General features: G+C 36.6%; 4 protein-coding genes across 6 annotated transcripts in view; 2 read left to right on the plus strand and 2 right to left on the minus strand.

The window, feature by feature from the left end:
* Positions 1 to 990: 990 nt before the first annotated feature.
* Positions 991 to 7,997, plus strand: ncaph2 (non-SMC condensin II complex, subunit H2). Of its 3 annotated transcripts, none has more exons than XM_079622483.1 (19): positions 991 to 1,193; positions 1,693 to 1,822; positions 1,916 to 2,017; positions 2,390 to 2,451; positions 2,536 to 2,611; positions 2,699 to 2,764; positions 3,002 to 3,081; positions 3,282 to 3,448; positions 3,954 to 4,072; positions 4,171 to 4,245; positions 4,398 to 4,467; positions 4,586 to 4,687; positions 4,775 to 4,819; positions 4,899 to 4,969; positions 5,906 to 6,002; positions 6,155 to 6,294; positions 6,384 to 6,485; positions 6,575 to 6,724; positions 6,991 to 7,997. In XM_079622483.1, the coding sequence occupies exons 2-19, from the start codon at positions 1,709 to 1,711 to the stop codon at positions 7,132 to 7,134; spliced, it is 1,782 nt and encodes a 593-aa protein (XP_079478609.1). In that variant the 5' UTR covers positions 991 to 1,193; positions 1,693 to 1,708; the 3' UTR covers positions 7,135 to 7,997. The 3 variants fall into 3 exon arrangements, with proteins under 3 accessions (XP_079478609.1, XP_079478611.1, XP_079478610.1); XM_079622485.1 differs by having other exon boundaries at positions 1,888 to 2,017; positions 6,991 to 7,813; XM_079622484.1 differs by having other exon boundaries at positions 1,002 to 1,193; positions 3,957 to 4,072; positions 6,991 to 7,813.
* Positions 7,483 to 9,676, minus strand: sco2 (synthesis of cytochrome C oxidase 2). The gene is made up of 2 exons (XM_079622486.1): positions 9,572 to 9,676; positions 7,483 to 8,924 (listed from the first exon to the last, which is right to left on the minus strand). Exon 2 carries the CDS (start codon positions 8,911 to 8,913, stop codon positions 8,020 to 8,022), a length of 894 nt encoding a protein of 297 aa, XP_079478612.1. The 5' UTR covers positions 8,914 to 8,924; positions 9,572 to 9,676; the 3' UTR covers positions 7,483 to 8,019.
* Positions 9,677 to 11,333: 1,657 nt separating this feature from the next.
* Positions 11,334 to 12,467, minus strand: LOC307003638 (uncharacterized protein). The gene is made up of 2 exons (XM_079622330.1): positions 11,619 to 12,467; positions 11,334 to 11,470 (listed from the first exon to the last, which is right to left on the minus strand). The coding sequence occupies exons 1-2, from the start codon at positions 12,032 to 12,034 to the stop codon at positions 11,383 to 11,385; spliced, it is 504 nt and encodes a 167-aa protein (XP_079478456.1). The 5' UTR covers positions 12,035 to 12,467; the 3' UTR covers positions 11,334 to 11,382.
* A 554-nt stretch (positions 12,468 to 13,021) lies between these two features.
* The window catches only part of cfap54 (cilia and flagella associated 54), a gene marked incomplete at its 3' end in the record, with an annotated part of 33,605 nt that continues 32,327 nt past the window's right edge, over positions 13,022 to 14,299 (plus strand). The window contains exons 1-5 of the mRNA XM_079622288.1: positions 13,022 to 13,217; positions 13,336 to 13,441; positions 13,582 to 13,725; positions 13,840 to 14,008; positions 14,096 to 14,154. Coding sequence (XP_079478414.1) covers positions 13,069 to 13,217; positions 13,336 to 13,441; positions 13,582 to 13,725; positions 13,840 to 14,008; positions 14,096 to 14,154 — 627 coding nt within the window. The 5' untranslated portion in view covers positions 13,022 to 13,068. The remainder of the gene's footprint in view (positions 13,218 to 13,335; positions 13,442 to 13,581; positions 13,726 to 13,839; positions 14,009 to 14,095; positions 14,155 to 14,299) is intronic.

The following is a 14,299-nucleotide window of genomic DNA, read 5'->3' on the forward strand; positions in this document are numbered from 1 at the left end:
TCTGCATAGACCCAGATCCTGGACTTGCCCCTGAAAAGTCATGGTTAGCAAATTCCTTGCTAAAAATCTATCTGATCTATTATAATCTATAACATAATGTCTTGCGGCATCTTAAAATTAGCAAATTTTTAACTGAATATGTTTTTTAAGATATGGCCCCATTGTTGATCATTTTGATTGTTCTAAAATGATGCCATATTATTGACTAAATATCTCCCTTCCTAATTGGAAGTCAAATCAGTGTATTGTATTGCATTATATTTATTTATTTATTTATTTATATATTTATTAATTCAGTATAGTTAGTAAGTTAGTGTCTATATGTAACATACTGTATAAGTGAATGTGTGTACCATAATATTTTGAAAATTACAGGCCAGCATGAATGTAATCCCAGAAAGATAGTTGGTGAGGGTTGAGAGATTGTGTTGAATGTGATTTGTATCGAAAAATAAAAAAATAAAAATTTGAGAACGAAATGAATGAAATTGCTATGAAATATTATGATTAAATAATCCTAAAATTCTGTACTGTAATTGTTCACCTTTATATTTTTGTTACATCTCTGGGGTTAAATAAGTTGATCATTCTGGCTGCCTTATAGCCTCCTCTTCTGGCCACCGAAGACCTTCACAGTGTAAAGGAGCAATGGGGAGAAGGATGTAAAGTTTACATCGTCTATTGCAAAAAACAACAACAAACAAACAAACTTGTGACGTGCAAATAATTGTTACCGCTATTAATTAGTGAGCCTAAAAAATTGTTAGCCTAAATAAATCAACCATTTGACCTTATTTGTTAAATTGTGTGACCATATTTTATGTAAGATCTTTTTTTTTCTTTTTTTCTTTTTTTACTATGAATATATGAAAAGATAAAGCATATTATAATAAATCCCAAATTAGTTACCTTTGGCTTACCTGAAAATAGAATAGATGGGATGGATTTTTCACGAAAAATCATAAAAACCATAAACGACACAGACCATACGCCTCCAGGCCGGCAGGGGGCAGTGGCTCAGCAGACGTCCTGACTCCTGTTTGACGTCACGCACGCGGCAAAAACAAAAACTTCTCTCTAAAGTGTAGGGTTTTATGTTTTGCACACTTTAGTGACACAAACGCTATACTTTTCAGAAATACACAGTTAAGAGGATATTTTTCATTTAGCAGCCGTTGATTATTCGCGTAAAGGTGAGCATTTTTATGTTTATTATCGTTTCGCCGGAGCTTCAGTGCTGTAAGTTAACTTAAAGCTGTTAACGTTTAAATATAACTTAACGTTACAGTTTATCAGTGAATCTGAGTGGTTATAATAAACTTCAAATGTAATGTTAATATAAATAATACAGATCTATTTTTTGTGCATGTAGTTATTATACAGCTAGCAAATCTCCTGTTTACACTTTACTGTGTTTGAGTAAAAACGACATAGCCTAACTTTTATGTAAACTATATATATATATATATATATATATATATATATATATATATATATATATATATATATATATATATATTATGTGACTGTACTTTGCTAATCAATGACAACATGCCATGTTCTTTTACTTAAATAATAATAATATATATAATCACTTTAAATCATTTATTAATATTTTTGGTGGATGGCAGTTATTTGTTATTATGAATGATAAAAATGAACTATAATGCCTTTTAAAACAATGATTTACAGTGTATTTTGGAAGTACATGGCCATGGATTCCGCAGAGACGAGATATGCCCATCTGCTGCAACCCCTGCGGGACCTCACCAAGAACTGGGACATTGACCTGGCCAGCCAGCTCGGAGAGTATCTTGAGGAGGTGAGAAAACACACTGAGATCAAGCACCATCTCAATGATTCAAATCTGCCTTTTTTCTGTCCCAGAGTCTCATATTGTTGCTGTTGTTGACAGCTGGACCAGATGACCATTTCATTCGATGGTGGGAAAACCATGATGAACTTTGCAGAGGCTGCACTTTTAATTCAAGGATCAACATGCATCTATGGCAGAAAGGTAAATGATGCTTTATGTGTGCAATACAGTAAGTCATTACACTAAAATACAAGTTTAGTGATTTTCAATATGATAAGTAATTTAAATAAGACATCTAGCTCTCATATAGCTTTATATTGTAAGGAAATATTTAAGGTATTATCACTTATTTATTTACTTAGTTACTTTATTTAATTATTTAATTTACAGATTACACACTATTTGGAAATTTTGGCAGTTTTGTATGTTGATTCAGAGTTGGAATTGGCTTTAATGTTATTTGATGCATTAACCAAAGTTAACTAATGAAACCGTACTGTAAAATGTTTTATGAAATTAACATAGATTTAAGAAGGCAATTTTTTTCTTTACAATGTTATTCTGATTATTTAGGTGGAGCTCCTTCACACTCTGGTGTTTCAAACATTGGACTACATCTCTAACAAAAACAAGAAGTAGGTGTTATTGCCTTTGACCTCAAATTTCCGTTTATTCTGTTGAATTGATTTGTGACATGCTATTTGTGTTTATCTCAACAGACGTGATAAGCAAGGTTCTTCATCAGATGGTAACCAAGAAAAAGCCCATTCAGGCAATGAAGGCGACGATTGTGAGGTGTGTAAATGAGCATTAACACTTGTTACCCTAAACACAAATTAACGTTTTATAAATCTGTGAGTAAAAATGTTTGTTTTTACGCAGTTTGATGAGATTGAACAGGATGAGAATGTCAACTCTCAGAATATAACAATGAAAGATCCAACAGAGGTGAGTTGGGTTTCACCCCGTCAAAGTTTTTGTTTCTACAATTTTATGAGTAAACTGAACATCCACATTATTCTTATTTTGTGTCTCTTGACTGGGTAAGATTTAAATATGAGAAATGCTTATGATATTAACTTTGTAAATGTTCTGCAGATTAAGTTGTTGTTTTGCTTGCATAGCAATTGGTGTGCTTTGGTATCTTGGGTTTTCTGGGTCTAATTATTCCTTATTCTTCTTTAGCCTGTGAAGATTATCCGTCTCCCTCCTGAGTCTCTCATTCCTGCCGAATCACATGAGAAACAGAAATACCCCCTTCTCAGGTAAAGACACTCTAACCCACACAGACAAATAAAAAGTTTGCACACTTTTACACTGTTCCATCTATAATATGATTGGTCGTACAGCCCAGCAGTACCAATTCAGTCCTCTTGCTCTTCAGGAGAATATTGTCTGGCTCAGTTGCAGGAAATTATGTTCGTACTTAAAATAACTCAAATGTGTGTTAATCGTTATCCTCTAGTCTTAAAGGGGAGCTTCTTGGCAGCTGTAAGGATTTTCGGATGAATAATTTCACCATGGATGAAGCGGGATTGATGCGTCTGGGCTCTTCCCACGCCCACTTCCTCAAGGATGTTGCAGAAATCCAGCACAATTTCTCTGCACATGACCCTGTGCCCTTACAGACAGGTGAGGACACAGACTTCTTGTGTGTGGCAATCTGCACCAATGTTTTGCTTTGCGTCATTTTTTATTTTACAAAAAAACACCACTAATTGTCACAAAAATGCTAAGCAGCACAACTGTTGTCATCATTGATAATAATAAGAACTGTTTCTTGAGCTGCAAATCTACATATTAGAATGATTTCTGAAGCATAGTGTGGCACTGAAGACTATAGTAATGATGATGAAAATTCAGCTTTGCCACCACAGGAATGAATTACATTTTAAAATATATTATATATATTTTAATTATAGCAATATTTCACTATGGTTTTACTGTATTTTATATCAAATAAATCAGACTTGGTGGATGAACATAAGAGACTCCTTTCAAAAATCATTGAAACATCTTACTGAACTGACCCCAGACTTTTGAATGATGGTGTACCTAAACCATTTATTCCTATTTGCTATTTTCACACATGCTGGTCAATTTTGTTTTTATCTAATTAATATCATCTGGTGTTTAGAAGGGGTTGCTGAGGTTAATGGTGGTTACGATGAAGAAGATGGTGGCGCTGAGGTTCTTCCTCCACTTGAAGATCATGGGATGGAGGTGGAGTCTGAAGAGTGGGTAGAAAGGCATCAGGTACCCGAACACTTTGTGATTGAATGTTGACATTAGTTATGTTTGGCATTCAAGAAAAGCTTTGTTCAATGTAAAGTCTTCCCTTTCATTTGTTCTAGGGCCCGAGTGAGGGGAGGATGCTGAGACCGAGACCTGAGGTACAGCCAATTTCAGAGGAACCAAAGCAATCCAAGGTATAGAGTGCTGCACTGACTTAAAATGCTCTCTTTTCATCACACATACACTTAATCAAGTAACCATGTTCACATGTAGTGCCTGTTAAATGATCCTGTCATGATGTTGCATAATCATAGCCTAACAAAACAATTGCATTTGCATATTCTAGGAAAGTGTGGACCCTTGGAAATGGCACGACTCATATGCTGTGTTTGGGGAGGACAAACCTCTCAAAATAGGTGTGTGCTCAATATAATGTCCCACAGGATAGGTGTATTGACCTTAAAATAACTAAATTAATTATTATTCATATGACTTTTTGCTGTTTGAAGTTTTATTTCCTTCTCTGCTCTCTAGGCAAGTGTTATAAAGTGCCAGCAGGCATTGAAGAGTCTGGAAAAAGGAAGAGGAAGGGTCCTTCAAAACTGCAGGACTTCGGCAGCTGGTACTCTAAAGCTTGTAAGTTATTTTTATCAGGCTGTTGAAAAGGAATGGACAACATATTTTTTTTGTGAATCTAAGAGAAGTTGTAATTTTCTTTTACAGTTGAGACTGCGGATCGCAAGCTTAAGAATGGACCTACTTATCCTGGTAACAATCTGAGGCGTTGTGCTATATAAATATATTTTTATATATTGTTGTGTAATATATATATACATTTTTATTGCAGACCTTAATTACATCTTTGTGAGTAAAATGGGTCAGCGTCTGAAAGTACAGAAGCAGATTCTCAGGAAAAGGGTAAGACAAGTACAATTTTGTGTTTGTGTGTGCGTGAAGTGGATGTCAAGCAAAAAAATATTTTTATGAAATGAATACTTTAATTTAGCAAGGATGCATTAAATTGATAAATGTGCCCGTAAAGACATTTATAATCTTACAAAAGATTTCTATTTCAAATAGATGCTGTTCTTTTGATTTGTCCTTCAATCATAAAAAATTAATCAGTTTCTGCAAAAAATATTAAGCAGCACAGCTATTTTCAACATTGGTAAGGATAATAAATGTTTCTTGAACACCAAAGCAGCATTTTAGATTGATTTCTGAAGGGTCACGTGACACTAGAGTAATGGCTGCTGAAAACTCAGCTTTGCCATCATAGGAATAAATTACACTTTAAAATATATTAGTATAGAAAACAGTTAATAGTAATTGTAACAAGGTTGGATGTTATGGGAAGAAGGAGGCGGGAACCGGCGAACATTCAACAACTTTTAATAAATAAATAAACAAATACAAAATGAAAGTATAAGCCAGCAGTCCCTCGCGGACGACTGCTGGCTACAGAAACAAAACACAACACAAACACAGGCCTGTCCTCTCTCGTTCTTCACTGTCGTCGCTCCTCCTATATGCCTCCGCTCCTCCGTGAGAGATACGAGACCGGTGCGTCGCGCAGGTGTCGCTCATCAGTAATCACGCCACCGGTCTCGCGCCGCTCTCACGTCCCTCGACCTCGTCCTGCTCGCCACAGTAATATTGTGAAATAGTATTACAATTAACTGTTTTCTATACTGATATATTTTAAAGTGTAATTTATTCCTATCTATTTGTTTGTACTGTATTTTGTATATCAAATAAATGAAGCCTTGAGAATTCTTTTAAAATCATTTGTAGTGTATTTGCAACAGTAGTGTATTTTGATGTGTCGTGTAACACAAGGTGTTTTCTATTTAGGGTGTTTTTGTCTCCGACGAGGAGTTAAAGAAAACTTACTTGGAACCAGCGAATCTTGAGGACCAGGTCGAGGTGGTCCGGCATCCAGATGTAGAGGGTGAGATGCACACACTAACATGCATGCGTTTAAAATCATCCAACCCTAGATTTTTATTCCCCTTGACTCAATTAATTGAAATAGATCATAGAAGTATTGTTTAAAATGTACCAAACACAAACATGTTGTGCTATTCCTTAAATTGTATTCAGGTGAGGACTTTTCAGATCAGGAACATGACGACTTTGTTGATGAACTTGAACCTGCTGATCACCTCGGAGAACAGGAGCAAATTTTCCAAGACTTGCATATGAGCCGGTTGAGTTATGAAGATCTGGTCAAGAAGAGTGTGGTATAAGAGCTTACAACCGATTTCCATCAGAATAATGATACATTAATAGGACAGTTTTAGTGTATTCATTCTCATTTCTCTGTATGTAGGATCTGTTTCTGGTGAACTCTCAGAAGTATGCACAGGAGACGGCGTTGTCTCGAAGAGTCAAAGAGTGGGAGGATGGAATCAACCCTCATCTGGCTGCCCAGGTAATGTGGCCGATTCTAATGTTTCCAAAAACGTACAGCATAAAGAATAATAAATATAGACAACTACCAGTTGCAATTTGTGTGTACAGGAGACCCGTCTTGCTTTTGACATCCATGAATATGGAGACAGAATTGTCCAGGCACTCTCTAGCGTGGGGATGAAAAAATCGTTTGCCTTTGTTGTCGAAGGCAAGGAGAACACAGAAGCCTGCAGATACATGCTGGCTGCGCTACAGCTGGTGGGTAAAGCTGGTACACAGAGCAATGACTGCTGGTGCTACTAACAGTGAGGCCACGATTTAACCGAAACAAGTTAACGAATTAGAAGATCCTGGCCACTATTTACTAATAATAGAGCACAAATTCTTAATCCGTGGGAATGAATTGTTAATTTGTGGCCACTGTATATATATTTTTGTCTGCATGTAATGTACATTTAAGATAAAATGTCATCTTTTAAAACAAAAATATCAGTTTTTGACCTAACGCTACTTTTCTATTACAGGCCAATGATTACACAGTGGAGATTGACAAGAAGGAGGGACTTGAAGACAGCGTAGATACAATGGAACTCACATTACTGACTACACAGAGGGCTCATGAACGTCTCAAAACCTACAACGCACCTTCTGCTACAGATATTCCCTGACCTTTTACTATTGCTTATCATCTCTTCCCTTTGGCCCCAAACAGAAGCTCTTTATCGCAGACAACATCAGAGATAAAAATCACACACAGATTTTATATGCTTTTCTATTCTATGCATTTTTGGTCTCGTAATTCAAACATGTATACTGATATTCAGCACTGCTCTTGCATTTTAATTTGGTCTTTAAACACGCATGGATGAATCCCGAGTGAGTCCTGAGATAAAGAAATAACTGATGTTTTGACATAAACTGCAATGCAAATGAGACCTGCTTTTCATTTTAAGAAGCTAATGTTATATTTCATGTGTAAAATTATGATAAAAGTCTGTACAATTGTCTGTTTCTATGGATTTTCTGGACACTTCATCTCCAAGTAAACTGTACAGTTTCTAGGCCATTTTTATATAATTATAGAAGAATCACACACACACAAATAAAAACAAGTGCTGCAAAAAAATCATTTTTGTGTTTGATGCAAGTTAAAATCAGATGTCACAAATTTAGTAGCAGTGAGAAGTATATGTTTCTGGATTTTTGTGAGTTTGTGTTATAGTGTGGACAAATATTCCTCAGTTTGTGCTATTATATGACGTTTAATTGACTGCACAACCTGTGTTTAAAGAAATAACACACTTCTATCAATTTTTGATAAATCAATAAATCAATGTTTTGAATTAGCTTTTGTTTTAATATTTTCCGTTTTCATTTAAGAATTTAAACTTAATCCAGTTAGTTGCAAACATTTCTAATTTTTTTAAGTTTCCATAACAATTTTTTTATAGTTTTATTTACTTGCAGTTAATTATGCAAATAAGGATCTAGAGTGCGGTTGATCATCCTTGTGAAATAAAGCTTTATTGTGCAAATGCATATTTCTCCTCAGCTTAATCTGGAAATAATTTAACATATTTTTTCATGTGATCGCGTATACTCTCAACAATCTGGGCATCATTTTTCATTCTATTGTAGTAGTCCAGGAAGAGTCCGTCTGGATTTATCAGGTAGATGATGATGGTGTGGTCCACAATGTAATCCCCATCCTCATCTTTAGGACCAGCGCTGGCATAGACCCTATAATCCCGTCCTGCATGCATCACTTCCTCCGCAGTGCCCGTCAATCCAACCAGCCGTGGATGGAAATCTTTCACGTACTTGGCCATAGCAGCCACGTCATCTCTCTCAGGGTCAACAGTGATAAAAAGTGGCTGGACAGGGGGCAGGCTAGGGTCTTTATCCAGGATACGCACCACATTGGTCATTTTATCCAGCTCATCGGGGCAGATATCTGGGCAGTGGGTGAAGCCAAAGTACAAGAGAACCCAATGGCCCAGGAAGTCGCGTTTGATCCTGCGCTGTCCTGTGTGATCCAAAAGATGAAAGTCTCCCTGTCCGACAGCCACTTTCTTCAACTGCTCCAGTCTCTGCATCTGGATCCTCTGTTCTTTCTCCCGGTACACATACCACCAGGTACCAATAATGCTACCTCCGAAAAGCAGCGTCACAAACAAACGTGTACGCAGCTTGATCCTTGCCGACGAGCCGGAGTTTGGAGTTTTAGAGGAGTCTTGAGAGTAAAAGGCTCTTTGTTCTCCAAATAAAGGTGGAGGAAAACATTGAGCCGATGTTCTAAAGAGGGACTGATGGGTCTGTTTGAGAGCTCTACATGACGGGGACATGGCCTTCGGCATATGATGTGAAAGTTTAGTTATTTCTCTCGTTGTTGACCTCAGGATGCTCCATGACATCACATGCCATTTGAGTCCTCTGAGTCTCAACATCCTCAGAACAACTGAAAAAAAAGAGTAGAGTGAGCTGAACACTCAAGTACAAATGTGCTTGATGGACTATAATTTTAATCAAGGTTCTAAGTCCTGGAGATCTGCCTTCTACATACACGCTTTCATTTTCAAGTGAAAATACCTTCCTTTTCTGGTTCATCAGGTGTTTATTTAGGGTTTGAACTAAACTGCAGGCAAATCTCCAGAAACAGGACTATAATAACACTCCTACACCCGTATGTATTATGAAAGAATATAAGAGTGTGACGTTACAAAACCCAATCGAATTCTCTTTATTCACCGTAGACACTGGAACAATGCTTAGTTATCTATCTGTGTAAGAACCAATACATAAATAAGCAATTAAAAAATATATACACTAAGTATATAAATATGTATATATATATTTATAATACTGTTAATTGCAGTTGATCTTGTTTTGTTATATTAAATAGACGGTATACAAATAAACAAATAAAAACATCGAACGATTTTAAACTCTCACTGAAATACACGTATTCCATGTCAATGACATATTAGCAAGCTAGCTCTGTGAGAGAGAAAAAATACTTTAAACCACTATATTTGGTCGGTGGAAATACAGGACTCGTGTTATATAAGCAAAATCACGGTTAAAATACGTTTAAATGTTACTAACCCTACAGTTACTGTCGTCTGTCCTCACTACAAGATACAAGCTTGAGCTCCGCATGTGACAACCCACAACATGTACATTGTACAACATTCAAGCTGCGTGAGACTTGTGTTTCGAGGTCGCAGATTCATTTAAGGCATAAAACGTTGATCGCTTAATTTGATGCGATTTAAAATTATTGTTTTAAATAAAATATATATTTTTTTACATATACTATTTAGCAATAAGTATTAATATTTGTCACACACACACACTGATAGATTCGTCATTAAAAGTGTTGCCGAAAAGCCACTATGGCAGGTTGATAAAGATTATCTTTTTTTTTTTTTTTTTTTTTACAGTACAGTATATGAGATAAAGAGTCGAGTGGAAATGTGTAAAATTTGAAAGGTTTATTTATGTATTATGGTTTAGAAATTTTAGAGCATACTGTTTTACATCCAACACACACACACACACACACACACAAATGGACTAAGTTACATATTTTTCCTTTGAATCTAAAAGTCGTTATATCCGTTGGGACTGCGGATCGCAAGCAGAATCAGACTGGACCTATCCTGGTAATAATCATAGACAGTATGGTAATAATCTGTGACCTTTCTCTTAGTTGTTGTAATTTACGAATGCCTTTTTTCTTCTTCAGACCTCCTTAATCGCGTCAGAAAGTACAGAAGCAGATTATCTAGAAAAATTTATTTAGCATTTGTTCGTGTGTGAAGTTGATGTGAGAATTATTAATTTTATTCAGCAAGGATGCATTAAACGGATGAAAAGTGATAGTAAAAACATTTACAAATAAATTAAGCCTTGGTCAGCACAAGATACTCATTTCAAAAGCATTTAAAAATCTTAGCAACCCCAAACTTTTGACAAGTAGTGTATTGTGATGTGTCATGTAACCCAAGGTATTTTCTATTTAGGGTGTTTTTGTCCCTGATTAGATTGTATGGATCTCTACGTCAGAAATATCGGCCCTTTCACATGATCCAGCACCGGATGCTGGATCATGTGAAAGATATCTGTTTTGTCTGATGTCCAAAACCAGTAAAACTGTCAACAGCAAGTATTTTCTGGTATCCAAAACTCTATTAACAGCCTATCAGCCTGAGAGTTTGACAGAGAAAACCAGGGAAAAGCAAAAGCAAGAGACAAAGTAATGATGATAAAAACAACCGAGTTTATTCAATAATCTTAGTTGCACGTGTTTCAATGCTCAGACTTCATCTGACCAGTGCAAATCCAACAAGTTTTATTATACCAATGTACAAGCAATGGAAAACAACTAACAAAACATTTAACATGTAAATCAAATAATAATAATTTAAATAAATTAAATTATAAACTACACAAATGAGTAATGATTATAAAATTAAATAATATAAAAACAAAAGAAAATAGAACAACAGAGATGAATGGTTGCTCTCTTAAACACACACACACACACACACACCGGTTGCTACTGAGAATCCTTAGATTCTTCATCGGGTTTGGTCCTGTGTGATCCAACAAATGAAAGTCTCCCTGTCCGACAGCCATTTTTTCCTCAACTGCTCCAGTCTCTGCATCTTGATCCTCTGTACTTTCTCCCGGTACACATACCACTACTAGGTACCAATAATACCACCTACGAAAAGAACCATCACAACCAAACATGTACACAGCTTCTTGAGTCTTCTTCAGGAGTCTTGAGAGTAAAAAGCTCTTTGTTTTCCAAATAAAGGTGGTAGACGGTCGTGTGGTGAAGGAAAACATCGAGCTGACAGAGAGCTCTACATGACGGGGACATGGCCTTCGGCATATGATGTGAAAGTTTAGTTATTTCTCTCGTTGTTGACCTCAGGATACTCCATGACATCACATGCCATTTGAGTCCTCTGAGTCTCAACATCCTCAGAACAACTGATGGAGACAAAGAAAAAAGAGTGGAGTGAGCTGAACACTCAAGACAGTACAAATGTGCTTGATGTACTATCTTTTGATTATCTGAAACAATGCATAGATGGTTATCTATCTATACAAGAATCAATAAAGAAATAAATAATTATACCTATCTCCTGTTGGTCCTCCACATGCTTCAAGTGCTGTAGGTTGTGATGTGGAGGCGCAGCGGATCGACCTGCGCAGCCCCATACGCAGCAGAGTGCGGTGCACTGTGTATTGCGACACATTCTTCACATTACCATCATTATAAGTTTGTGTGACTTGTGCCACAGTATTCTTTCTGTTGTCTCTGACCAGATGGGTTAGCCTTAGTTGCCCACGTGCATCGATAAGCCTTGGGCGCCCAACACCCTGTCGCCGGTTAGTGGTTTGTCCCTCCTCGGACCACTGTTGGTAAATTTTCACCACTGCTGACCGGGAGCAGTCCACAAGCTTTGCCGTTTCAGTAATACTCGTACCTAGTCGCCTTGCCATAACAATTTGTCCCTTTTCAAAGTCGCTCAGATCTTTATTCTTGCCCATTTCTACTGCACCCAACACGTTTATTATATTATCATAGCTGCGATTTCTTTTAACCACTATCGTGTTCGGTTCAAATATAATTGTGTCATATAGGCCTAAGCAAAATCATAGATGCGAACATAAATACGTTTAAATGTTACCAACCCTGTGCTGACATTCCTCACAACGAGATACAAACGTCAGCTCTTCTTTTTGTTTTACGCCAGTTGGCATCATAGACAGTATATAAAGGTTGGCATCCAAAATGTTGCATTACTGCCATCTACAGTCTTTTGTTAAAACTTAAAAGATTCCTTAGGCCTTCAAATTAAACAAACACTTTATTCTTTGGTCATTATTCCATAGACAATATTATTCCCACTTTCTACTATACTTTTGACATTATACCCTCCTGTACCAATTTCCTGTAGCAGCTGAGCTGATCAAACTAAAGCTCGACACGCATGTACATTGTACAACATTCAAGCAAGCAAGCGGCATAGGACTGGTTTCGAAGTCGCAGATTCAGCATTAAACGTTGATCGTGTAGAATAATTGCTGTGGTTTGAAAAATATTATTTTAAATAATTAATGTTTTACGTGTTATATTACTTAGTAATAAATATAAATATTTGTTACACACACACATTTGCAGATTCGTCTTTAAACATGTTGCCGAAAAGCCACTAGATGGCAGGTTGTAAAGATGAATAGTTGAGTGGAAATGTGTAACGTTAGAAACGTTTAACGTGTAGCTAACGTTTAACTTAGAAATGTTATCGCATAGGGTATAACGTTACTACATTGTTTTTACGTCCAACACACAAGGAAAGCAAACAAAATTAATCCAGAAATTGTGTTCCTGTTCATCATAGAAGATGCGTGTTAACGTCAATTTTGTATAAAATGCATAATGTATTTTTGAATAACTTAACTTCCAGGGCAGAAGATTGGCATCTTGCCATCACACGGTGAACGCGCATGCGTCGTATCCATAACAACGGATTCAAACACGTAAGCTCCTATGGGAAGCTCGCGCACGCTCCGTTGGAAACATGGACCCTTCACCAGCATCGTACTACGGACCCCTGGATAAAAACAACCCTGTCCTGTCAGCATTTCAAAGTGACCTAAAAGAGTTTAAAGCGCATATAAAGAAACTTTCAGGCTCTCCGAACTACGACAACCGATCCTACTCCAGGGGGTAAGAGACAAGAAAAAAAGAGCTAAAATCTTATGTAAAAAATAAAGTCATTGTTGTTTTGTATTATGTTTTATTGTATCTTATTGACGTTTAAGTAATGTATTTTGTTAACTGACAGGTCCATAAAACTGTTTGAAACATGGAACAAGTATATATCTCGCCTTCCTCCATGTTATTTCGAAGAGCACCTGTTGCAAACTGCTGATTTCCTCCTTGACACTAAGGTAATGACAACTGTATTTTTTACCCTTTTTTTGCCACAGTTACTCCAAAATTTATTTCGCTAATGCCTTCCATTTTCATTAATTTATCAATATAATGTTTACATTGTATAAATAGCCTACTCTTTATACTTTCTTATAAGTTATACAGGCTTGCTCTCTGGCAAGGGTACAGACTCTATCTGCAGCAGTTTTGCACACTAAGCCTGGAAAGCATAAGAGATGTGGAGCACTTCAAGCAGTCCTTCTTCTCAGATGGCTTTGGTTCAAAGAGAGCCCAACTTACGGTTAGAGATCCTTCGTGAAGTACATTTAGCTGTTTTCAATATGAATGTTAGTTTCTTTAATAAATTGTGTGGTTTGATTCATAATGAATGAACTTTGATCCGTGTGTCTGTTAGTTCCGTGCTCTTGAGGGAGAATGCCAATGCATCGTCTATTTGGAGAGAGAGAAAAGGGCACTGCCAGACCAGGATGGGGTTCAAAAGTTGCTGAGCATCCTGGGATTTGTGCGCATTCTGATGCAGGCTGTTCTGCCTGATGAAAGTTTATGCTGGATCCTGTACAATGGTACCTTCAGCAGAAATATATCTGAGTGATGTACATATCACACTGGCAATCACGTGTTGATGTGACTTGTTTTCTATATTTCCTCAGGCTCGTTACACATGTATAATATATGCAGGTTCCTGATGTCAGCAGGCCATGCTTCACAGGTTCTCAAAAACATTTTTGCATGTTTTGTAACACTTTTAAGGATAACAATACTGTTTACAAAATGTTTTTATTCCAAATAAATGCTCTTTTGAACTTACTGTTTTCAACACTGATAATAATAATAAATAATTCTTGAGCAGAAAA

The sequence above is a fragment of the Phoxinus phoxinus genome (assembly GCF_949152265.1).
Source record: "Phoxinus phoxinus genome assembly, chromosome: 9".
NCBI classification, from domain to species: domain Eukaryota; kingdom Metazoa; phylum Chordata; class Actinopteri; order Cypriniformes; family Leuciscidae; genus Phoxinus; species Phoxinus phoxinus.

Excerpts from the sequence above, each read along its gene's own strand:
- ncaph2 (XM_079622483.1), top strand. The coding sequence starts at position 1,709 with ATGGCCATGGATTCCGCAGAGACGAGATATGCCCATCTGCTGCAACCC. Across the intron at positions 4,688-4,774 it reads CAGCTGGTACTCTAAAGCTT|TTGAGACTGCGGATCGCAAG; the intron begins GTAAGTTATTTT and ends TTTCTTTTACAG. Across the intron at positions 6,725-6,990 it reads TGCTGGCTGCGCTACAGCTG|GCCAATGATTACACAGTGGA; the intron begins GTGGGTAAAGCT and ends TTTCTATTACAG.
- LOC307003638 (XM_079622330.1), bottom strand. The coding sequence starts at position 12,034 with ATGGGCAAGAATAAAGATCTGAGCGACTTTGAAAAGGGACAAATTGTT. Across the intron at positions 11,471-11,618 it reads GGAGGACCAACAGGAGATAG|TTGTTCTGAGGATGTTGAGA; the intron begins GTATAATTATTT and ends TGTCTCCATCAG.
- sco2 (XM_079622486.1), bottom strand. The coding sequence starts at position 8,913 with ATGTTGAGACTCAGAGGACTCAAATGGCATGTGATGTCATGGAGCATC.